Source organism: Phalaenopsis equestris, unplaced genomic scaffold, assembly GCF_001263595.1.
Source record: "Phalaenopsis equestris unplaced genomic scaffold, ASM126359v1 Scaffold232749, whole genome shotgun sequence".
In the NCBI taxonomy this organism is placed as follows: domain Eukaryota; kingdom Viridiplantae; phylum Streptophyta; class Magnoliopsida; order Asparagales; family Orchidaceae; genus Phalaenopsis; species Phalaenopsis equestris.
The window spans coordinates 2,682-27,829 of NW_018250711.1; the positions used below are offsets into that span (position 1 = coordinate 2,682).

At 34.2% G+C, this 25,148-nt stretch overlaps 1 protein-coding gene across 1 annotated transcript; it reads right to left on the minus strand.

Moving 5' to 3' along the window:
• Nucleotides 1–936: 936 nt before the first annotated feature.
• LOC110038386 lies at nt 937–24,468 on the minus strand (the record flags this gene model as incomplete). The annotated part of the gene is given in 3 exon segments (XM_020743208.1): nt 937–1,087; nt 12,592–12,800; nt 24,311–24,468. Coding segments are annotated over 3 exon segments (472 nt in total), but the record flags the coding sequence as incomplete, so codon positions are not given.
• Nucleotides 24,469–25,148: the final 680 nt, after the last annotated feature.

The following is a 25,148-nucleotide window of genomic DNA, read 5'->3' on the forward strand; positions in this document are numbered from 1 at the left end:
GATCATCATAGTCGAAATGCATAGTAAGATAACTAATCTAGCGAAGAGAAATACTAGAATAAAAAAGTCATTAGAATATTTGGTTTATTAATCACAGTATTCTTTAGGTTATGAGGTGTGAAGAGAGTTATTCAAACAACAGTGAAAAACATATCAGCCACATGAATAAGTCACCTTGACAAAATTTTAACTTTTAACAACTTTCCAAAAATTGGCTACTTTCTTGTAAAAGGCTCCCTAGATCATGGTTACAAGCAACTGAATCGAGTTCCCATGCATCCCCTCACAGCAAATAAAATTAAATATCATTAAACTCCACCTCAAACGTTAGAATAGTCATTGCATCAATTATTTTTAAGTAGCACATTGATGAAGATAGCTAACAACATTGTCATGATCATCATAGTCAAAATGCATAGTAAGATACCTAATCTAGCGAAGAGAAATACTAGAATAAAAAAGTCATTAGAATATTTGGTTTATTAATCACAGTATTCTTTAGGTTATGAGGTGTGAAGAGAGTTATTCAAACAACAGTCAAAAACATATCAGCCAAATGACCAAGTCACCTTGACAAAATTTTAACTTTTAACCACTTTCCAAAAATTGGCTACTTTCTTATAAAAGGCTCCCTAGATCATGGTTACAAGCAACTGACTCAATCTCTATTTGTGTTGACCAATGTGGTATGCCAACCCTTTATCAATTCAATAACACATCTTAAATGAAGGTATTGAAAAATGATTTAACTGTTATTTGTACATTTCAAGTATATTTATTGTAAAAATTACATTGTAGGCATCAATAAAAGCCAACCAATCATTATAAATTAATAATCAATAAATTCAAAGAAATTCTAAGAACAAATACTATAAAACCAAACAACTAATTCTACACAACCAATAATTCAAGTAAAACAAGATAAAAAACACTCACCACCAACAGTAGCCCCAATAAGGGCTATTATGAACAGAAAAGGCATGTTGAAAAAAGAGTTTTCAGTCTTGCATGTCTCCGCAAGCACATTAGGAGGTAAAATGAACATCAAGACTTGCACAACAACTAATGCTTTTGCACTAGTCAATACCTGCATATTGAAATTTCATAAAATTTGATCTTGATAAAAATGCCATTAAAAAATCTCATATGCATTAAAGAAAATAAACAGAAAGAAAAAGTTTGAAGCCGAACTTCCATAAGATATTAAAGCTCCATTACAATTAAAAAAATTAGCACAGCTCAGTCTAAAATCACAAGCCATCGCCATATAAATGAGAAATTATGTTGCATCATTGACTATTATTCCAGCTAAAACTATAATTTGGGAGTGCTTGTTGGGATGATGAGAATTGTGCTCTTCCATTACTTGATAATTGGCATCGCATAACACCTCGTCGACACCATGATTCACCTCCTCATTCAAAGGGTGACAAGATCTGCCCTTTCCACAATCAATGTAGGGATGTGCCTCCTTGACGAACGATGCCGAGATCCCGACTTGCACACCAAACTCTTTCCTCGTCAAACTCCACCAAAAAGAAATTTAGCTCCCAAACAGGAATCACATCACCACAAACTGAGTTTGGCTTCTCTCCACGTGATTTCAATAACCCGACTACCAACAACTTCTCTCCTCAATCCAACATAGGGATGAATTCATTGGTCGCACTTTTGAAATTGGCGGGCTAATTGAGCTCATCACCTCAGGATTAGTTTCCTTGATTAAGTTGGGTAATAACGCTATGGCTTTAAAACTCTTTTCAATAACCCTGATGTTCTGAAATTAGCTTTATGCAAGATGGTTTACTAACTTCTGCATTCTCAAGATATGAGATTTAATTTCTTGCAAAGAATTTGATTTGCCTTAAGTAGGTAAATCCATAAATTTGTGTTGTTCAAATACAATAGACAAAATAAAGTTTTTCCCTAGTTTGAAATTGAATGGTTCAGACTTTATTGGCCTTATAAATAGCAAATATATTTTCATTAGGGTTGAAAGTGAGGATGATTATATGAAGATCTCCTCTCATTATTTTATTTATTCTCGGCTTTCCTTGCAAGTCCCAGTGAACCACTAGGTTCAACCCTAAGAGAGAATGTCATATCTTGCCAATGTGAATTATTTTTTTCAAAACTTCAAGTTCATTTTATCACACTTTATTTTCATTTGCATCACTTCTTAAGTTTCCATGCATTCCATTACTACTAAACTTACTGGGCCTTCAATGGTTAGTGATTCGGTGGAAAATGGATATTCTGCCAAGTTTTTCTCAAAAAATTTCATTTCATACATATGATATTCTTAAGCAAGTGATTATAAAGAATTTACAAAGTTACTGTTCGTCTTCCTTTAAACATAGGAATAATTCCTAACTCTTGTTTTTGTGGCTCATCCATAACTTGAGCAACTTAATTCAAAAACCCCTTATATGCTAATAAAAATGTAGAAAACAAGGGAATGCATCCTAATACTCGTCCAAACTTTTGTAAAGTGAATATCGATAAAGTACATTATTTTTTTTTGCCTAATTATTAGACGTGCCTTGTTAATGAGATCCATGCTATGGGTTTAACACCTAATGTTGATTCTAATATGCCTTCTTTGATACTTATCCAAACTTTGCCATACACAGAGTCAGATCATTTAAATAGTGATTCATCTATCTCATATTAGGTTTCCATTAATCCTAATATTGAGATGGATTTTACTAATATAGATGCCCCCTTGGCTAGATATTCCTTCATATTTCTCATATTGTTCTTAGTAAGGATCGTGATTAAAAAGGTGTAACCTGCAACTTGAAAGATGATCATTTCACCTTCGAACTCATCTCGATGATCAAGTGAGAAGATGCAAGCATAGTGTACCTGAGAATCATCCCTTTATCAATCCATTAGAAAAAAAAAAGGAATGGGAAGTTGGGTATGTCCGATTCTTCTACTACATAGCTAGATCTTTGTCTTCCGAGAGATTGGGATTCTTATTTTAAACGTGCAAGGTGTCTAAGGTGTCCTCTTGGTCTCGTATCAAAAAGCTCTTATTAATCCACAAAATTTAGCTCCTTAATTATTAAACCAATGATATTTGTTAATAAAATCAATAACTTAAGATACAAATTTGGTTTTTTGGGCCCTTTCTAAACTCAACGATAAGATCTAATCGCTTTGGAATAATGGTTTTAATTATAACTTAATATCTATAAGTAACCATTTTTTAAATGTATCAATTACATTTAAATGTAAATATACTTTGATTATGGCTATCTACGCTAGTTTTTTCCATCATATTCATAAAGACCGTTAGTTAGTACATGGAGAATTCAACACACTTGCCAATGTGCTATTTACCTCAACTTGAATGAGGTTGACAAACTCTCCCTTTATGTCAAACCTTGGTTTTTAAGATTCCTCCTAAGACTAGGATCTTCCTATAGATTCTTTTAATGGTTTCCTAATAACCTCGACATTGGCAAAAGCTTAAAAACCTAAATAAAATAAAACTATAAAAAAAAAATCAAAGCCCAGGATGCACCCCATTGGAACTTTTGACTTACCTAATACTAAATCTATCTCATAGGACCTCTATGACTTTGAAGAACCCCAATCGGTCTCTACCTTATGTTATAAGGTTCTAAAGAAAACTGCAAGTTTATTTAAATCTAAAGATAACTTTTGGGGAAGACAAAATCCAAATTCAACACTAAAACCCAAGATACCTTAGATCATTTTTTGAGACCTTGGATCGCATAGACTAGATTGAATCTAGTCTAACCCGACAATATCCAGAACTGTTATGAAACACCAAATTCTGAGAAATCAGGTGAAAATTTTAGTCATTTTGATTATCCTAATTTTCACACTCCCCGAAATTTAACCGAGCTAATTTTATAAAATTTTCCAAGTTGAATCGGTCGATTTAATATATAATAATATGCATGAATTTTTAATGTTTAGGGAGATAAATTTTTGAAATATAAGCTTAAATAAATCCTTATCACCCTAATTAATTCTCTCTAAATTCCTGCATTATAGAAACGAATTTTCATCACACTTATGTATGCATGCAACGGTCTGAGGAATTAATGGCTAGGACTCTTTCATTTTTTCTCCTCCCCCGAATTCACTTTTGCAGGTTTGAAGGGTACACAATCCCATCACTGTAAGAGGATCGTCTGGGCGAACAACAAAGATCCGCAATTTGTGATTTAGGTTTCTAGGAAGAAATCTAAAACAAAAAAACTCATTTTTATTATATTTTAGATATTCCTCTTCTTCCTTACAATATGTTTTGGCATTTTACTGTGATCTGAAACATTCCTTTTGTTTCTGACCACTATAAAGAAAGTAGAGATAAGAGAAGAGTAAAGAGAATGGAGGAAGAAAAGATTGGAGAGAACAGGAAGAAATCGGCAATCGATAAAAAGAAAACTCATTTTTATGATATTTTAGATATTCCACTTCTTCCTTACAATCTGTTTTGGCATTTTATTGTGATTTGAAGTATTCCTTTTGTTTCTGGTCACTACAAAGAAAGTAGAGGTAAGAGAAGAGTAAAGAGAATGGAGGAAGAAAAGATTGGAGTGAATAGGAAGAAATCGGGGGGGGGGGGTGGGGGATGAAATTCTAATAGGCTAATGATTCCATGTTATTTGTACAAGGCAATGAGCTCAATGAGAGCTCATGAAACTCGTTATAGGACTGCTCCGTCGATTCAGGTGAAATAATTTTGTGCTAAATTAAAAAATGATCTCTCTAGAATTTTGATATAATTTCTTGTGACGTATGAATGCATTTAAATTTTTTTCATGTTATTGAATATTTGTAAATGTACATGAATGCTTGCTTGAACTGAAACTGATGATAGTTATGATTTTTCTATTTAATATTACGATGAGCATATTTATGAAATCTTTACTTGCATGTATTCGTATCTTGTTGATTATGCATATGATTATGAATTGCCTATGATTAACTTGTTACAAGAATTATGATTATAGGAATGTCACAAGGGTTGTAATATATAGGTTATTACATAAATGCTTGTAAATACGGATGATAGGGAGTGATGAGATTCCCAACTTCCGTTAGAGACGAAGACAAAATTTTTAACTTAAAACTTGTAACCCCTTGATTTTTTATAAGGCTTTATGGTGTCATAATAAGATGCAAGGTGCAAAAAGTGGCAATTTAGTTACAAGTTGGCTAACATTATATTAAGGACAAGAAGTTTGTCTTTTATCTTCTATATTTTGATTTTTCATTTTTTTTGTCTTTTCAAACTAGCAGGACCTCGGTTTTATTCCCTGAGAGGCAAGGTACGTAGGCATCACTTTTGTTTACATGAATAGGGTAAATCCATTTGCCTAAAATAACACCTTATGGTGTTCAACTTTTCATGTAAATTTTAAACCTTTAAAAAAATTGTAAACTATATTTTGTACTAATTTTCTAATTAATCATATGAATCAAAATTAGCTCTCCATATCCTTCAAGTGCTATTAAATTCTAGGCCTATAAGCAAACAAATCAAGATTGACGTGGAATCTTCGATTATGTGAATGCACCGCAAAAAAAAAAAACCGGGTTTGGATTTTCACACATAGATTGACCAACCCATAATAGTCAAACTATAGTAGAACGTTCTAATAGCTTCAATACCCAAACCATGGAAAGTTCAGAAGTATGTTATATTTAAAATATCTACTGACTAGGTTCTTGTTGTTATCACAACCCGACCCGGGGTTTAGAATTAACCAAGAAGGAAACAAACAATCAGACGGTGGAAATCAAATCCATGTTATTCTAATTCTATTATGAACAATTTAATATTCAAATAATATATAAAAGAACCACTAAAGAAAACAATTAAAATTAACAAGTAGAAATTTATACATTTTCGCTTGTGGTTCTCGTCTCTATATATATTTGTTCTTCTTCTATTCATCTTATTTAAATGTTTGAAACCCAAATTATTATTAAAGCAACATAATGAGTTATCTAAAAATAACACGAGTAATTGCATTTTTAAACTGCAGTAACCTAACGAAATGAATTCAATATGCATGTTGGTCTATAAAAAATCTTATAACATACTAACATTTCATATTTTTTTATAAGCAATCTGATATATGTTAATGTATGCATCAATGACCTTTTTCAAAATGAACAAACACTAATCTTCTATATGCATTTATTGTATTTTTTACTTTTACTTTATAAATTAGATATATGTCTATCTCTGTGAGGATCATCGTCAACAAACCTAACACATCCTTGGCCGATATTGCCTTGTCAGCTCCCGTCGGCACAACGCTTAGCGTTATACACATCGCAATTATCTAGGAGAAAAAGGCCCTTATCTGCCCTTGATCGATATTATCTCGCTGGCACAGCGATTAGTAATGTAAACATTACATTTATCTGGGGAGGTAAGCTCTGATATAATTGCCTCTGGCCGATATTATTTTGTCGGCACAGTGGCTAGTGATCTAGCTATCACAAATGTCTGAGGTGGTAGAGAAACTCTACGCATGCGGATACACTAGAGTCCCTGCCTGTACCGTTGGGGGTGAATCATCCTCTGAACATACATGTTGGCAGAGCGATTAGTAATGTAAACATTAAATTTGTCTGGGGAGGTAAGCTCTGATCTAATTACCCCTGACCGATATTATCCCGTCGGCACAGCGGCTAGTGATCTAGTTATCACAAATGTTTGAGGTGGTAGAGAAACTCTACGCATGTGGATACACTGGGGTCCCTGCCTGTACCGTTGGGGGTGAATCATCCTCTGAACATACATGTAGAAGCATTCATATAAATTATTTTATTTTCATAACAATATTCTGCGATATTTTTATGTATCTACTAGCATGCATACTTACTTTTACTCTATTGTACAACTATTCATCAGACATAACAATTATATAATGCATACCTCATATCTCAATCATATATTTTTCTATCATGTTTATCATGCATATATGTTCATATCATATCATATCTTTCATATCACATGTCATATCATACATCTCATATATATATTTCCTGCATATCTTATATATCTTTTATGGCATGCATATATTTTTTTATCAACCAATATGAAGAATCTAACTAAACTAGAGCATACATAAAAGCAAACATACATTATGAAATAAAGACAATTACGGAAATTTATAAATGTAAGTACTCACCTCAGTTGCCACACTAAAATATTAATCTTCGATAACTAGCTGGATATTGCAACAACTTTTCTATTGAGCTTAATAACATCTAAAACAAAATGTTAAGCTTTAAGATTCAATTAATTTCTGCAAATCGAATTATTCTTACTAAATTAGCATGTAATTACTTTACCTGAAATTTATGGAGTTGTCCTGTAAAAATCTTTTACATGCTTGCCTCGAACTTTCTACCTCAAATAAACAACCTGAAATCTGTAAAAATCTTAGCATTTTATACATTTTTTGCTCAATCAAACCCAAAAAGTAACATTCTAACCTCAAAATAGGCTTCTCAGCACAAAACCAACTTTTTGAAGCTGCTAAATTTACTTTTTATCACCTCCAACAACACATCTTCTACACTGATATCGTGCTAGAACCCTTATAGAAGCATGCAAAAAAACTTTTGAACGCTTCCGACATGCAATAGACGCCTCTGATGGCTACCGGAAAGGAAAAATGCATGAAAACGAGGCAAAATTCAAAACCAAGGGTGAAGAAGGAAATGAAAGTTTGGAATGGTGAGAGAAAGGGATTCATGCTTACGAAAATTGACACGAAGCCCTAAAGTACAAGTCGCGGAAACCAAGGGGTCACTTGCCTCCCTGTTAGTTTGCAGCCCTTGCAGTGTAGCAAAGGTCGCAGCTCCCAACTTCTACCGTGCATGAACCGAACAGGGAGAAAGGAGATCATGAGAAGAAAATAGGGAGAGCAGAAGAGATTTTGGGAGAAAGGGAAGGAAAATCAAAGCTCGAGACTCCTATTCGACCGAACGAAGGCGTTAGGTCAGTGGGCTACAGTGCACAAGCGGGATTAGTATTATTTAACTAATTAATTTAATAAAACTTATAATTTTCAAATTCATATTTCTCAATCCGATCATAATTTACATACAGTGATTTATATCAAATTACTAGATTTAGCGCGTTGAATTTTATAAATTTGTTTCAATTGAAATCTGAGATATCTAAAATTTTGGGTATATTTTAGATCTTCAAAATTTTACCCGATTTCTCAAAATGAATTATTATAATCTCACCTCCTTATAAAATTACGTCCTCGAAATTCATGAACTCCACATAAACTGTGAATATATACATTATGAAGATGAAATAAAAAGCGATAAAAAAAAATTGTTTCTTGTCAAATGATAATTGAAAAATATCATTCTATGCATTAGAATCAGTGGCAACATGCTCATCCGGCTCCTGATGGGTTCAGAAATAAACTCTTAGACAAATGATTTGACTTGGTTACTCCTTACGAGCCACAGGTAGAGCCTTCCTGACAATTCCTTTGAACTAGATTTCTTCCTGGGTAAGAATCTGATGTGAATATCTGAACGACATTATGATAGTTTCTCCTTTGATGTCCAAGCTATTTGCATAAATAAAATACATTTAACACAAATAAACTTTCACCACAATGTTGCTTTCCACACTTAACACAGGGTTGTATAGTGCTACCGCCAGTCTGGCTAACAACTTCACCAGCGTAGGACTTTAATTTCTTCCCAATGGACTCTCCTTCTCCTAAATGAAACGTTGGTGTCACTTCTTCCTAACTCTTCCTCTTATGCATGTCTCTACGCTTCTGAATTTGCTTCTGAATTGTTGGAAATCAAACTCCACCCGCCGAGCCCTTTCCACTAGTACTGAATAATAATCTTCAATCCCAAGTGACACTAGTGGTTGTCTGATCGAATCCTTCAATTCAAAAAGAAATCTATGACATTTCTCCCCTGCATTAGGAATCAACTGGGGTGCATACCTCGATAACATAGTAAACTTCACTTCGTATTGCAAAATCAATGTATCTCCTTGTACCAACCCAATGAATTTATCTTGCATTTGTCTTCTAGCTAATAGTGGTACAAACTAATCTCTGAAGGTTTTCGCAAACTAGTCCCACTGCACCACGTGATTGGTTCTACCTACGAACTTCTCCTGCATTGTCCTTGCCACCATCTTTCAACTTCCTCCTCAAAAGTAAAAGTGGCTAAGATAACTCACCTCTCTAGTGGACAAGTCATGCCATCTATGATTTTCTCAACTCTCAATAGCCAATTTTCTGATTCCAATGACCCTCCTGCACCAGAAAATAAATGTGGTCTCATATCTTGAAAGAGCTTCAAATACTTGCCCATTGGTGCTCCACTGATACTAGCTTGAGATTGAGAATTCTTAATCAACTGAGTAACAGCCTTCATCATATCAGAGAATGCTTCAGCATTGATTATGTCATTCTGAGGTACAACAGATTCTACATTCTCATATCTAATCTCTTCTTTCAGATCATCCATAACTCCGAAATGACAACTATATAATTTAATTAGACTTAACTAAAATTTTTTATTTATATTATTTATAACTTAATACTATTATTCTATTAGCTCTTTCATTAAAAAATAAATTATTTATTCTAAACCACTTGCTCTAATCTAAACTTTTGCTTTGATACAACTGTGTCACTGCTTGGCCCGTGACTTGGAATTAACCAAGATAGGAACGGATGGTCGGGCGATGGAAATCAAATCTCTGTTATTCTAATTTTATTACAAACAATTTAATATTCAAATAATACATGAAAGAGCCACTAAGAAAAGCAATTAAAATTAACAAGTAAAAATTTGAACTTTTCCGTTTGTGGTTCTTATTTCCTGTATACATTTGTTTTTCTTCTGTTCATCTTATTTAAATGTCTAAAGCCTAAAAATCAACATAATGAATTATCTAAGGATGACCCAGGAGTAATCGTGTTTCTGAACTACAGTAACCCAAGGAAAAGAATTCAATATGCATATTGGTCTATAAAAAATCTTATAACATGCTGATATTTAATATTTTTTATAAGCAATTTAATATATGTTAATGCAGATATCAATGAACTTTTTCCAAATGAACAAACACTAATCTTCTATATGCATTTATCATAACTTTAATTTTACTTGACACTTTACATATATTTTTGTCTCTATGAGGATTACCGTCAACAAAACTAACATACCTTTCGTCGATATTGCTCTGTCGGTCCCGTCGACACAGCGGTAAGCGGTCTACACATCACAATTATCTAGGGTGAAAAGACCCTTGTCTGTCCCTGACTGATATTATCATGTCGACACAGCGGTTGGTAATGTAAACATTACAATTATCTGGGTAGATAATATGTGGTCTACTCGCCCTTGACTGATATTATCCCGTTGGCACAGCGGTTAGTGATCTAACCATCACAACTGTCTGGGCTGATAGAAAAACTCTATGCATTGGTACATTAGCATCCCCTGTCTGTACCATTAGAGGGTGAAATCCTCCTCTGAACATACACATACAAGCATTCATATATAAGTTATTTCACTTTTCATAACATACATTATTCTGAGATATTTTTATGCATCTACTAGCGTACATATTTATTCTTACGTTGTTGTGCAACTATTCAACAGACATAACTCTCATATCATGCATACCTATTATCTCAAGTATATATTTTCTATCATGCATATATGTTTCACATCCTCTCTATATTTCATGCATATATGTTTCATATCCTATCTATCTTTCATATCATACATATCATAAATATCATGCATCTCATACACATATTTCATGCATATCTTCTATATCTTTTCTGACATGCATATATTTTTCATCTACTAATATGAATAATCTAACTAAACTAGATCATACATAGAGTCAAACATACATTCTGAAATAAAAAAAATTACTTAAATTTACAAATATAATTACTCACCTCAGTTGCCACACTGAAATCTTAATCTTCGGTAACTGGTTGGACGTTGCGATAACTTTTATATTGAGCTTAATAGCCTCTAAAACATAATGTTAAACTTTAAGATTCGATTAATTTCCGCAAATCAAATTATTTTTATTAAATTAGCATGGAATTATTTTACTTGAAATGTAAGGATCTGTCCTACAACGATCTTGTACACACTTGCCTCAAACTTGTCGCCTCAGGTGAATAACCTGAAATCCTAAACGAACTGAGAATTCATAATATATTAATTCATTATGTAGTTTGGCTCAAAATATCATTAATTTGCCAAATATACCATAAACAACTTTCTAGTTGACCAGCCTTTCTCCGAAGCTGTCAAATTTACTTTTTATCACCTCCAACTATACATTTCCTACGTTGATATCGTGCTAGAACCTTTATGGAAGCTGGCAAAGAAATTTTGACACTTCAGACTCACAATCAGAGCTTCTGAAGAATACCGGAAACAAGAAAAGCACAAAAAATGAGGCAAACTTTAATTCAAAAGGGTGAGGAAAAAAATGAAAGCTTCATATCGTGAAAGAATGATTTGTGCTTATGAAATTTGCTACCGAGCCCTAAATTGGGAGCTACAGCCTTCGCAGGTGCCGCTGGATTACCTGATTGCGGCCCTTGCACTGTAGCAAGGGCGCAACCCCCTCCTCCCCCCCCCCTCCTCTCTCCCGCGGCCTGCTTCTATTGCGCGAGAAAGGAACAGGGAGAAAGATCAGGGAAGAGAGGATAAGAAATAGGGAGAGGGGAAAGAAATGTGATAGTTTTGGATCCCAAATTGGCCGACACTCGTGAATAAAAGGAGTGAAAGTTGGTTGTGAACATTGAGCTGCGGGATTAAGTAAAAAATTAGGAATTAATTGTTTAGTTAATTTATTAAATTTTATAACTTTCAAATTTTATATTTTTCAATCTATTGATAATTAATATATAGGTATTTACATGGAATTGTTCGATTCAACGGGTAAAATTTTTATAAAATTAACTCAGACGAAATTTGAGGGGTGTGAAAATTGAAGTATATTTTAGGTTGTCAAAACTTTATCGGATTTGTAGATTATTACAACAACCAGCAAAAAGCCTCTGTCTCTCTCCCTCTTACTCTGAGGTAGTTCTTTTTCATACAGTCCATCCATATTGCTCAACTATTCCACAACAGACTGATGATTTCCCTTTCGGGTTTTTTTTTCCTTCCCAGAAAGCGCTAACAGTTTTATCTTCATCATCCTTTTGTTAAAGTGGGGGCTGTTGGCAGATCATATAAAATAAAACTATGAAACTGAAATATCCTCAACTTCTTGGAAGCATTATAGACATGTAAATCAGTTAGGTAAGGAAAAACAATACGATTTATAATACAGGAAGCTTAATAACATCAAGTTCGCACTTTAAAATAAACAACCTTTCACCTAAAAAAATGGACAGAAAAGATCTAACAAAAAGCACAAGAGCTATTATTAACTCTGAAAAGATTTTCTATCATTACAAAAAAGTACGAGCACTTAAGTTTTCTTAAAAATTAAATGATCTGAAATTAAAAGAGTGCGAGTGAAACTTCAGAAACTCACCATCATACCTTGTGATAGGTAATGGCTTCTGTTATCCCATGGCAGAATCCTAATATATTATTATATTGAACCCTTCCTGACCTAAACATTAGAAGCGTGTCTTTTTTGAAGAACAGGCAGTCACTGCTTGGCAGAAGTTGGCTTTTCAAAGATGAAAATTGAACTCTTATAGGGAACACATCTAACTTCTTCCTTTTAAAATGGAGAGCCAATTCTTCTGCTTTCATGAAGAAAATAAAATATCATAAAAATGTAAAAGGATGCAAACTTAATGAAGACAGAAAGAAAACGGCAAAGCATTCATAAACAATAATCAGCGCAAAATTATGTTAAAAAAGGCATTATATGCCACCTTTTCAAGTGAGGCAGATGAAATATATCTTCTTTCAAATTATCCAAGCAAATGCCAAATGATAGCATAGTGTAATGCAAATGATACATGATGGAACATTTATACATTGAAATTTGATGAAGGCTGCAGTCTCCTGGTTCCTATAGACATATCTAGGCCAAGGTTTAAGAAATCAGATCAGATTTTAATTCTGGTCTCAACTAAGGTGTTTCTGCGCTAAGAACTTGGAAAATATCTGTGGTATGATCTTAATTTCACTTTAAGCAATGGCCATTATTCTAATAACAAAAGGAGTAAAGAAAAAGCAATTATTATAGCTTGAAATAAAAAATATGCATTCATGCAGTAATCACGTAAAGTCAGCACCTCATATATGGTGCTTTTACCAATTGTTAACGTTTCAAATAGGTTTAAAACAAAAAATAACTCACACCCAAGGCAGAAATAGCCCAAGGTACAATGTGACTCAACCCGTTAGAAGAGAAAAAACTGCATGTCAGGACCTTTGCCAGAATAAAATTTACCAGCAAAGTTTCAAATATTTAAAGCCAAAAAACAAAATTCATACAAACAAATAAAGATCTATGTTTCACGTAAGCTTTCTGAAAAACATAGAATGACCATGCAAGGCACACATTGATGCAAGATGGAGAGGACAGATGAAACAACAACAAATGACTAATAAAAATGAGTACAAAGATAAGAAAAACCGTAACACGCGGCCTAATGCCACCCCAGCACAACCAAAAAGGCCTCCTATTAATTAACAATTGTCACAGCAGTCAGCAGCCTAATTATAGTCGGAAAGAGGAAGGACATGTGATAAACTAGAAAATAGAATTCCGGTTGTTGCAATCTAAAAGAAATATAGAGAAATAAATCAATTTTAATAAATTCAATATAAATTAAAAATAAATCAAAATGCATAAAATTGCACGGCTTGTCTGCATCACACGTGCGCTAGTCCATGTGTTTGTTTTCGTAACATCAACAACAACAACAACAACAAAGCCTTAATCCCACTACGTGGGGTCGGCTACATGAATCCTTTTTCTCCATTGCGTCCTATTTAGTGTCATATTTTCATTTAGTTCTAGTAAATTAAGATCATTTTTAATACAATAAGCCCAAGTCTTCCTAGGTCTACCTCTGCCTTTCTTAACACAAGTCGAATTTAAAACATCTACTCTCCTAATCGGATCATCTAATGGTCGACATTTAATATGACCAAACCATCTAAGACGACTTTCGTAACATCATTAACTTAAAAATGAAGGCATGCAAACTTGAGAATTTATGTTTGTTTTCGTAACATCATTAAATAAATGATGTTTGTTTTCGTAACATCATTTACCCTCCAAAGAGATAACATAGTAACGAAACTTGAGAATTTACTAATAAACGCTTGACACAACTAGAAACATCAATGTTGATATTTGAGATATACATACATCACATGCTGAAGCATGCAAACTTACAGCACCAATTCAAATTTAGCACATTCAATTTTTAGATATTCAAATTTCAAAAGCAGATCTTCAAAGATAACAATTGTGTGGGACCAAGTTAGTGCTAAAGTAGCATATTTCTCCAATTTAGTCCCCCAACAATAAAAAGTCATCCAAAATGGCCTCTCTTAAAGAAATTAAAATACGAAATTGATCCCAATTAAGTTTCTTTATTATATAAAATTGTTCCCAATTAAGTCCCCAATGGAAGATTTTGGATCAATTTTGTTAGGTCGAGAGCTGAATTGGAGAAATGTGATAACTTTGGATCTAAATTGGCCACATTTTGGAGTTCACCCTCAAAGATCAATTTTCAGAATAAATAATTTAGAAGAGCCAAAAAGTATATATTATCATTTGGGAAAAATTTTCAATCCCCTTTTTATTTGACCCATTGAGTGTTTGTATAGTTGTTGTCTTATATCATTTAGAAGTTGAACCTAAGATCAAGGGTTAGATTTAACCTAACTCCCCTCATTGTCAGGGATGTTCACCCGCAACACCTGAGCATGATAGACCCTAAGTCCAAAGAAATGAGGGATGTGAAAACAAGATCTTAAGACAAAGTCCTATGTGAGCGGAGTACTTAAGGAGAGTTTCGGCCATGGGTTGGCAAGTGACACCAACATGGGAGGTGAGAAAAAGCATAAGCCCCGAGTAGTCCTCAATAATCCTCATGCAATGCAATAACTACCATAACAACAACTCTCCGACAAATCTTACGGATCACAGCTTGGATGGTCATACTTAGCTCGGCTTGCCTAGCAAACCATGTATAGCAACCTCAGTATTATACCTTTGATGCAGTCATTAGCAAGCTTGACACTGATCCCCTACTAACATGAAGCCAATGAAAGTGAAGCAGCATGAGCCTTATCAGAGAAGCACCCAAAATCTCACAGAACTAAGAGGACTTATCTGGTAACAATATCCAAGAGCATTCTTTCAATACCACTAAGAGAATATTGGAAAACATTGTTTAATCCTGACCTCAGTAGAGAGAATTGTATCTTCCAAAAGTTCAAAGACACCTTCTATAACCCTTATTAAGGAAAGAAAATAAAGAAAGACAAAGAAGCTAAGCCTTATCATAATGAAGTTTATTGTTTCTAATTTCTTTTCTCTCATTCTAGCTCATGATTATTCACATGAACCCAAACTCTCTTCTCAATCAGCCCCTCTCGATGTATCCCCATTGCCCAGTAATTATGTAACTCGTAATCATTTAAATCTTAGGCAACAAGATTAGATTCTCTAATTACAATGGCTAGAGGAAACAAAATACTAAATGTAAACCAATGAAAGGCACCCAAAACATTCAAAAGAAAATATCCTTCAAAGAAGCTAAGGAGCAGTGAACCATGTGACCCATGTGACCCTAAAACCAGTGCATGGTGATGCAAGTTTATATCACCAACCCAGCTCAGTTGTACTTCTTTAACTAGTTCAGCGGCTTATTGAACACATCCCAAGTATAGGGGATGTTAAAGAGTCAGTCCTTCGCTTCAACATAACCAAATATTACGCTTTGAGAAATAGGAAAGGAGTTAGCCTGAAGTAGGAACCAAATAGAAGGCTAAGAAAGCACTACTTAACATGCTTAAGGACATGATGTCAATAATGATTGGAGTTCATGAAAATGGCAACACCAACATTATGATTCAGACAAATGAGAAAACCTAGTTGACAAAGTTCAAGGCTCCATAGTACATTCCTATAGCAACACAACTAAAGACATGAAGCACCATGTAGGCTTCAAGGTCATGATAACCTTGAATAAAGTGTGCAACTAACCTCCTAAAGGAACATGAAGCTATACATGTTCTCCAAGCTCCCAACTAGAAGCATGAAATCATTAAATGTTTTTAAGCCATGATACACACCTATTATCGAACTCCCAAATAGACAGGAAGAGCAAAAAAATAATCCCCAGCATCAATCAAAAAGACTATAAATCCATAAAGGCATGTGTCATTGTTGAAGGAGAAAAAAATCTAAAAATATAAGTCATATAAATTACTGACAAATTAATATAAAAGATTCCACAAGAAAAAAAAGAAAAAAGATTCATTGAGATAGAACCAACAAATCTTATCTAAACTCGTAAATTACTAACAGTAAGTCGTATTAATAAGGTCAAGTCAAATAGAGAATCTAGGTTGATCAATCCCCAGACTAAGTGATACTGGAGTTAACCCTAATGACAATAGGTAAAGCAAATATTATTAATGAAAAAGCCAAATAGAATGTTAGAATCAAACACATAATCAAATGGAAAATAAAAAAACCACGACACACGACCTGATGCTATGATGGATTTCAAGTGGTGGTGGTTGCTGTTGGGACCTTGAAAAGGTGGCAGTGAGGTAGGGAAGGTGCGGACTACGGGAAATAGTAGCAATGCAGCGAAAGGGGATGGAAGTATCAGTTAGAGAGAGTGAGACAGCAAGCGAGATGGCAAGCGGAGCTGCAATGTATGGTGAAAAAGGATTGAACGGCCAGAGGACAGCAGGAAAACAGCAGCTTTGCTATTTTTCGGATGACAGCAACAAGAGAAAAGGGCCAATTGCCACAAGGCAGCAGACTGGATTGATGAAAGCAGGTTGGCGGGCGACTGGAGCGCAGGATAAATAGAAAAAATTGCTGTCTCAGTTGGTTGGCAGCAGCGAGGGGGTAAAGCGGGGGACTGCAGGACAGCAAGGGGCGGCTGTCAGGGGTGGTGGAAGCGGCCAAGAAAAGCTGGAATTGGAAAACTGCAGTGAAAAACGGCAAACGAGTGTTGTTTGGGAGCGGCAGCAGCGATGGAGGGCAGCAGGGAGCATCGTGGGAAAGATGCGGAAGGGGATAGGAAAGATAAGCACTACCTTTGGGGAGAGATACAGTTGGAACATCACTCAAACCCTCGGATAGAGCCCTTGAAGGGGAAACGGAGACTTCAGCAATAATCTCGAACAAACTCACGCAAAACCTAGACTCCAACAAAAATAGATATATAATAATAGGATAACTAGGAGTGGTCCAAGAGGACCGACCAACTCAACAAGGACCCAACTTGAACCGGTTCAATCCAGGAGCACTAAGCGTGTCTCAGCTTTGTTCCCGAAACTACCACAACGGGAGCTACAAAATCGCTCCCGTGTCACTACTGCTCCTTAAAGTCAATCATACTCGAGAATACCTAATATCAAGAACATTCTTGTGTCTTAATTTGTGTTCATTAACATAAAGAAGAGGCCATAATTTATAGATTGTTACCCGAATAGGATAGTCTATGCTTTGAAATTAGTTAATCCATATGACTGAGTGAATCACAAAGAACAAGAAAGACAATTATTTATTTACATAAAAAATCTATATGATAACAATTATTTAATCACTGGATTAAAAAAATTATAATGAGCCCAAATAGGCGTCAGATAATGGTAGGAATTCAAAAAATATATATAGAAAAAACTAGTCATAATTTGACGAATTCTTTGTCCTAAATTATTAAATTTAAAAAAACTTAGTCACAAAAGGTAGTCAACCCATACCAACTATGAGATGTTTTGTCAACAACTAAAAATTGTATCACCCAAAGCTCTCCAGCGAATCACTTTGTCGTTGTTGTTGAATTCATAAACAGTATTTCATTGAGAATCACTTTGTCGTTGGTGTTGAATTCATAAACAATATTTCACTCAGAGGTTTATTTTTCAAAGAGACAACCTCTAATTCTATAGTGCAAGTTTCGTTAGGCAGAGCAACTACCTCTTTTATGACTAAATTTGAGACTACTATAATGAGTAGTACTCACCATGTTTAATGTAATAAGAATTCTATAATAAATTAATATATTTAATATTTTTTTATAATACTATCAAAATTATATGTAGTCAAAAAATCTGACAATATGACTCGTACAAAATGATAGAATAATACCATGAATTCTGCCTTTTTCGCGATGAATTGCTAATAGCTTAGCTCATCTGATATTTCCCATTCCCTTTCTTCTTGTTCTTATTATCACATTCTGACCATTTTGATTGCTCCATTAGTTTAACTATTTGAATCAAATACACAATTATTACAAAAATAGTGTACTTAAAAAATTCAACGAGGATAAGTGATTATATCATGTATAGCAAAGAAAGAGGTGTTTTTTTTTGTTGTCGTTGAAATAGTTACCCCATGGGTTTTAGAGGCTTTCTAGCAAATTTTTAGTTCATAGTCCCTACTTACCTTCAAGCTTCCTTTCTAGTTTTCTAGAATAATCAAGGATATATGTTGAGTTGGCTAGTTACTTCCCTTCTCATGGGGTGTATTTATAGCTTTTAATTTGAACTTGTCCTACTCCCATAATAAATTCCCTCCTATGCCTTAAATTAATTGTTAATTTTGTTCATAAATAACTAAGGATTAGTGAGGATGTGCAATTTCTTCATTACAATGACTAGAAACAACTAATGTTCGATGAATATAGCTTTACAGTTGGTTTGGTAGTCCATGAATTTGAACCCAAGGGCACAAGACCGTCCAATCAATATTTGTTAAGGAGCACCCCTTGCTTATGTCGATTCTAGTCATGTTAGTGAATTGCACAGATTGATAATCTCATTCAATCAAACCAAGCTTTCTAAGGAAAAAATGAAATCAACTAGTGCTTCGCATACTTATCAGCTCAATCGACCACCTTATGAGTTTTCCTAGGTGCTAGAAAAGAACTTTAATGTATCGAACCCTATGACTGAGGAAGAAAGTCTTGGTGTTTGGCTTTAAACTATCTTATTGAAATGATAAAGGTGAAATCCAACTTTCAAAGATTGAGTAGGCCTTACTTTCAAGATCATGGTAATGCAAGTCGATAGTTATCATTTGTATTCTCCTTCCAAATTATGATGAAGCTAATTGACATCACCCTAACTCCATGGTACAAAAAAATGGCCCACTTGAGTAATGGCAATTAAAGTTTAAGGGTGACACTTAATACTCCTTAAGCTCTTGAAATGAATTCTCATATTCTTTGATCCATTTGAATCAATCGATTCTCCTCAAAACTTAGACAATTGAAACATATTTTTCTCCATATGAGGAGATAAATTAATTGAGGTGCAAACCTTTTTTATTCGCATAAGAAAAGGTTGTCTTCATGGGTGTCTCCCTTTGTTCTGAAAAGTTGATGCTACACTTATAGATTCCTTCCTTTCTATTAAGAGAGAAATAACTCAGATGGTTTGATTTGATCCAAGGACTATAAAACCCATAAGAGATTGTGATCTTTTTCAAATTTTTTGAATGCTTGTTAGAGCTCATGTCCATATATTGTTAAGTTACTCGTTTAGGACTTCACAAGATATCTCAAGATAATAAAGATCGAGAAAGTCTATAAGGTCACAACAAGATGATAGGTTGAAATTACAGCCCAATATATGTTTAGTATGTTCATACTAAAGATATAATTATTGGTTGAAGATGTAATAAGTATTATGAAATCACTAGTCCAAACACGACATGATCGTGAGAGCAACAATGCCCTTCTGAACCTTGGACTCTCCATACAAAATAGTGATTACCCTTTCATTTACCATGAATTCTTCAAATCAATGCATAGCTTTGATAAGGTATAATGGAAGGAAAAGCATCAAACTTATATAAACAAAGGACTGACTAATGTCAAATTATTCACCACCAGCATATGTATGCTCTTTTAGTTATGGTTTACATAAATTTTATAAACTATTCCCAATGATGTCTCTTTTGCAGATGTCATGACCTGGCCAGAGGCTTAATTAATAAAGGCGGGGTACAGAAGATTGGACAATAGAATTTAAATTTTTCTATATTCATTTTTTATAAATAAAATTTAACAAATTAAAGAACAACTAAATAAAGTAAATTAGAGCAATACAGTTAAATTTACCTCATTTCTTGTTATCCACGTCCGTTATAAATATTTTCTCTTATATTGCTCTTCTTTTAATCAAATAGTTAAACTTTAAATGTTAGTTTAAATCAATAATGACCTAATCATAGTCAGTGAATACTCATGCACGTAAATTATAGTATCACAATGGAAAAAAAATAATGTGCAAGTCAGTTAAACTTTACATAAATCAATCAAAGAGGATCTGAAGGTTTAAACTCTAATATGATCGTTAAAAGTAATTGTAAGCATTCCATATCTTACTGTATCGTTTACACATCACTATATTTTTAATCTACATAGCAGGAGCATCATTTAAATTTGTACCAATGAAGATACATTAATACGAATATCTTTTTTCATTTATATGTTTGTGTACCTTAGCGTTCTCTTGCTAATACCATAAAGAGGTGAACTTCATTCTAGCTAAGCATATTATAACAATCAATATAACAATCAATATCTAATAATGATCATTTTATTCTCATTTGTATGCAGTCAATAAACTTGTACAAGATTCAATATACATTAAAATTTAAATAATATCGAGTACACACGTCATTCTTACAATATGAACGAAAATTTAATAGAACCGTGAATAATCAATATGTATTGATATAAATAGAACTAGTAATAGTAAATACATTTGATTGAAAAGAAGTAAAATATTACTACAGCATAAGAATATGAGTACTCACATCAATCATTGATGACTCCCACGTCAATTGTTCTCCCAACCTTTCTTTAATGGATACCTATTATCAAATGTATAAAGGATTATTATTATTTTAAAACTTACAAAGTTACCTTTATTTTATCTTTAATGTATTATACAAATCATTAATTTATTTTAAATCATATAATATATTTCTTCAAGTCTTCTTCTTATTAGTTACTATTGATTTTATATTATGATTCTTATTAATTTTTAGAATTATATCACTTTAAATTTTTAACAATTTTCTAAATAATATGAAAATTAACCTTAATTGATTTTAATTATCGAGTCATTTAAATTTTCTTTATGAATTTAACTTTAATGAATTTCGATATTATGACATAACAACATAGTAATATATTATTCTAACCTCACAGTTAAAGCCTTCTTCCCACTAAACATCTTAAACACTCAAGAAAACTGTAAAGGAAGCACCACAAGTGACTTCACAATCTGAACTCTCGGTCGAGCTTAAAATTCTATGTCATGCCCTTGCGAGATTATCAGATGGTCTTCCCTTTCACACTCTACTGCTCGAGACCGAAAGATTCTCAACACACAAACTTGAGAAATGTTTAATTTAAGACATAATCTTGCATCCTGCAGCTTTTTCTTCCTCCTTCACTTGGTCACGCAAGTACAATTCCCTGGCTCTCACAAACAATCAGTGCTTTCATGCTCTCCTTGCTCGAAAACTCCTCCTTTCTGCAATTGAAGCCCTGTCAAGCCCTGTGTCTTCATCTTCATTCGATTCCACGCACCAAGAATCGTCCATATTCCTCTTCACACGCTGAGCCAACTTCAAGCACATAGTCAGCTACTCATATGCAGGAACGTCAATTTCCCACTCATCAAAGCCCTCGTCTCCACCTACATAATAGTATAGTGCATCAACTACTCAACGAAAGCCATTAGTCTTCTTTGTCATCTTCAACTGCATCTCCTACTCTTGTCGGAAGAAGTCGCTTGGAGCTCTGCAAGTGCGTTTGAGGCCCTCAGGTACCCTCGTATTCGTGGCCAGAGTCGGCAATGCTTCTTCCTTGGTTTCATTCGTCGCAGGCAAGTCATCTCTTCTCCTTCTCTTGTACAATTTATGATCTTTACTTCGTTCCTTCAATTTCATCTCCCAATCTCCTTCTGTATACTCTTAAAATGCCACAAGAGCCCTTTCTTACACGATACGACTCTCTCTTCTACTTCATACGATTTTTGCTCAATATGACTCATGACATTAATACCGAGCATTACAGCTAAGTTCAACGCCTTTGCTATGTGATTCCTTAGAAACCCTTCAAATGTATTTCATTACAAATATCATGAGAATAAAGAGGTCGTTCCCTCTTTGCAATGTAGATTTGAGCACACCCTTCACATCATGGATTTTTGGTAGACATTGCCTAATCATAGAATCTTGCTTCATCTTAAGATCTTATGTGATTCATTGTTGGAGATGCTTTTGGCTTCACCGACAATAGCTTCTTGTCCATATAAGATGCATGTCCTTTCAACATTTAAGGCGTTTTGAAACGCCTTGACTTTGTGTTATATGGCCTCTTTCAACGCTTACCTTGTTTAGCATTTAGCGGCTTAAGTTTCCAATTTCATTTGAGTTTAATTTAGCTTCTACCTATATGAATGAAAATTTTATTAGGATTCTGAAACTAATCCTCCTATCTTCATGGGCTCTTACAAAGTTTTTGGGTTGGTTGTCATATGGAAGGAGCAGTCAAATTACCTAGATATGAAGAGCCAAGAGAGTTATTTTGGCCCATTTGACCTAGCTAGGTCCTAGGTAGCACAATTTTCCATGTCATGCAAGTGCAACTTAGCCAACTTAGATGCATGTAATATTAAAAACTAGTACAATAAGAATTGTTCTTCAAGTTAGGTAAATTGTAGTGCCCATGGTACAAGTTCCATTGATGACTTCTTTTGATGGAGAGGCCATGTAAGAACACACAGTTTTTCAAAGAGCAAATCTTTTCTTTTTCTTCTACCCTCGCATTGTAATCTTCTCCCAGATCTCTTATCCAACAAAAGGATGTTAATCAGTGTCACTAATAGAGGACATTATCTCTGAACAGTGATCAAAAAATAATTTGAAGTTGATCACAGCATCATAACTGCAATGGTTGTGACATATTGGAGTTATGGGTGAAAAGATGAAAGACTTTGAGTCTCTTAATTTTTCCTAATTTAGATGTATTAAAAAGTAGCATTAGTGTCATCCTTTTTTTTGGAAATATCCATCTGCAAAAGAGAAACTTTAAAAGACGAGTGGTTCACAAGGGGTGAAGCGTAGAGGGAAAAATAATTTGATTTGTAATACATCTGCAAATGAGATCACGTAGCAGGCGATGGATGTTGTTTGCAAGCTCCTTTGGAGCAACTAGTCCGACAAGCAGCAAAATACTAGAGGCGGCAGTCACAATCACCCAAATAATTTAACATGCAAGGATCACTCATTAGTAGAGAAGACATTGGCTTGACTGGATTAGGTGACAACTCTTAGTACTCAATTTACATTGATAGTGCAAATTTTAAATCTAATTCAGACCATCATGTGCTCATCTACAGCTTTTCATATAAAGCAACTCTCTCTTCCCTAACATGCATGTATGCCTGAAATCCTAAAGCTGAGGCAAGTGTAAACCTCCTTCACTTTCTATTTTTGTAAGATTTTTAGCAGACAGCACAATTAGTATAAAATATTTTAACTCGCTTTATATTATAATACATCCACCCCACCTCTTCTGTGGGGAGTGTGAATAGCGCACATCATACAACACTTACGAAATAAAATTCTAGATTATAAGCAACATTATCTTTCCAAACCCTAAACCCTAAACCCTAAGACAAACTGAGCATATTCCTTCAGCGTAAATTTTAAGAAATCCCATCAAATTTTAAAAATAGTTTGGCTTCAAGTTAATATCCATGGTCGCCTGATATCTTGATAAGTAATGCAACTTAAGAAAGGAAACTGCATCCCAGAACTTCTTTCAGACACCCCGGAGCTCGCTATAGGTAACCATCTAAACAACGCGAATCAAAAATTATGGAGCAAAAACAATACACCGTTTGCGAATCAGCTCACTAAATCTACCACATTCACCATACAATTAGCACGCAAACTCAAACAACAAAAGAAAGTTAAAAAAAAAACACCAACAAAATTTTAAAAAAAAAGGAATATTAATCCTAGCAAAAAAAAAGCCAGACAAAACGGAGAAGCAAGCTAACTGACCAGAGCCACGGGTACCAACGGAAAATTCGAAGGGGGGCAAGCAAGCCCACCGGGAACTCTCCCCGGACCTCGACCGCGGTGGTGGGGGAAAGCAGCGGATCAGCCCTGTCATGGCGGTGGACAAATTTCGTGGATGGATGGAAGGCAGACTTCGAGAAAAATTAATACATCGCTGGAGAAAAAAATATGTTATTCATGACGTGTTATTATGTATTATAAGATAAAAAATATTTTCAGAATACAACAGTACATGAATAACATATAATAACACGTGAATAACATAAAAGAGTGTTATCGTATTATTTTTTATTTTAGTGTGACGTGATTTTATTGGCTACGCACGTAGCTCTACATGCATAATACTGATGTAATATTTTTTCGATCTTCGACGGCCTAAAATTTTAGAATTTACAACAAGTAATTGCTTAAATGCAAATAATTACCAACGAAAATTAAGTTATTTGGAGAGAAATCTGATTATCGTCTATAAAAATAAGGCAGGGCATGCAATTTGAGTTTTTTACTAATATATCCAAAACCATCCAATGAGATGCACGGACGCAAATTCTGCCTTATCAGAATACAGTGGCTGAGGTTTTGCTTCACAAAGCTCCATACTACATGGAAAATATTATATAGACTCCTGAATGTGCACATTTCTAAAATGATATTTGACTGATAAGACATAACATAATATGTATTTATTACATAAACTAGGAAATCATAATGTGCTAGTATAAGAGTTGCAAACACCTAAAATTTACATGGAAAGGAATTTATGACATGAATGAGCCAAAGAGAAATTTGTCTCTAAAGATTGGTGGAAGATCATGGGAGT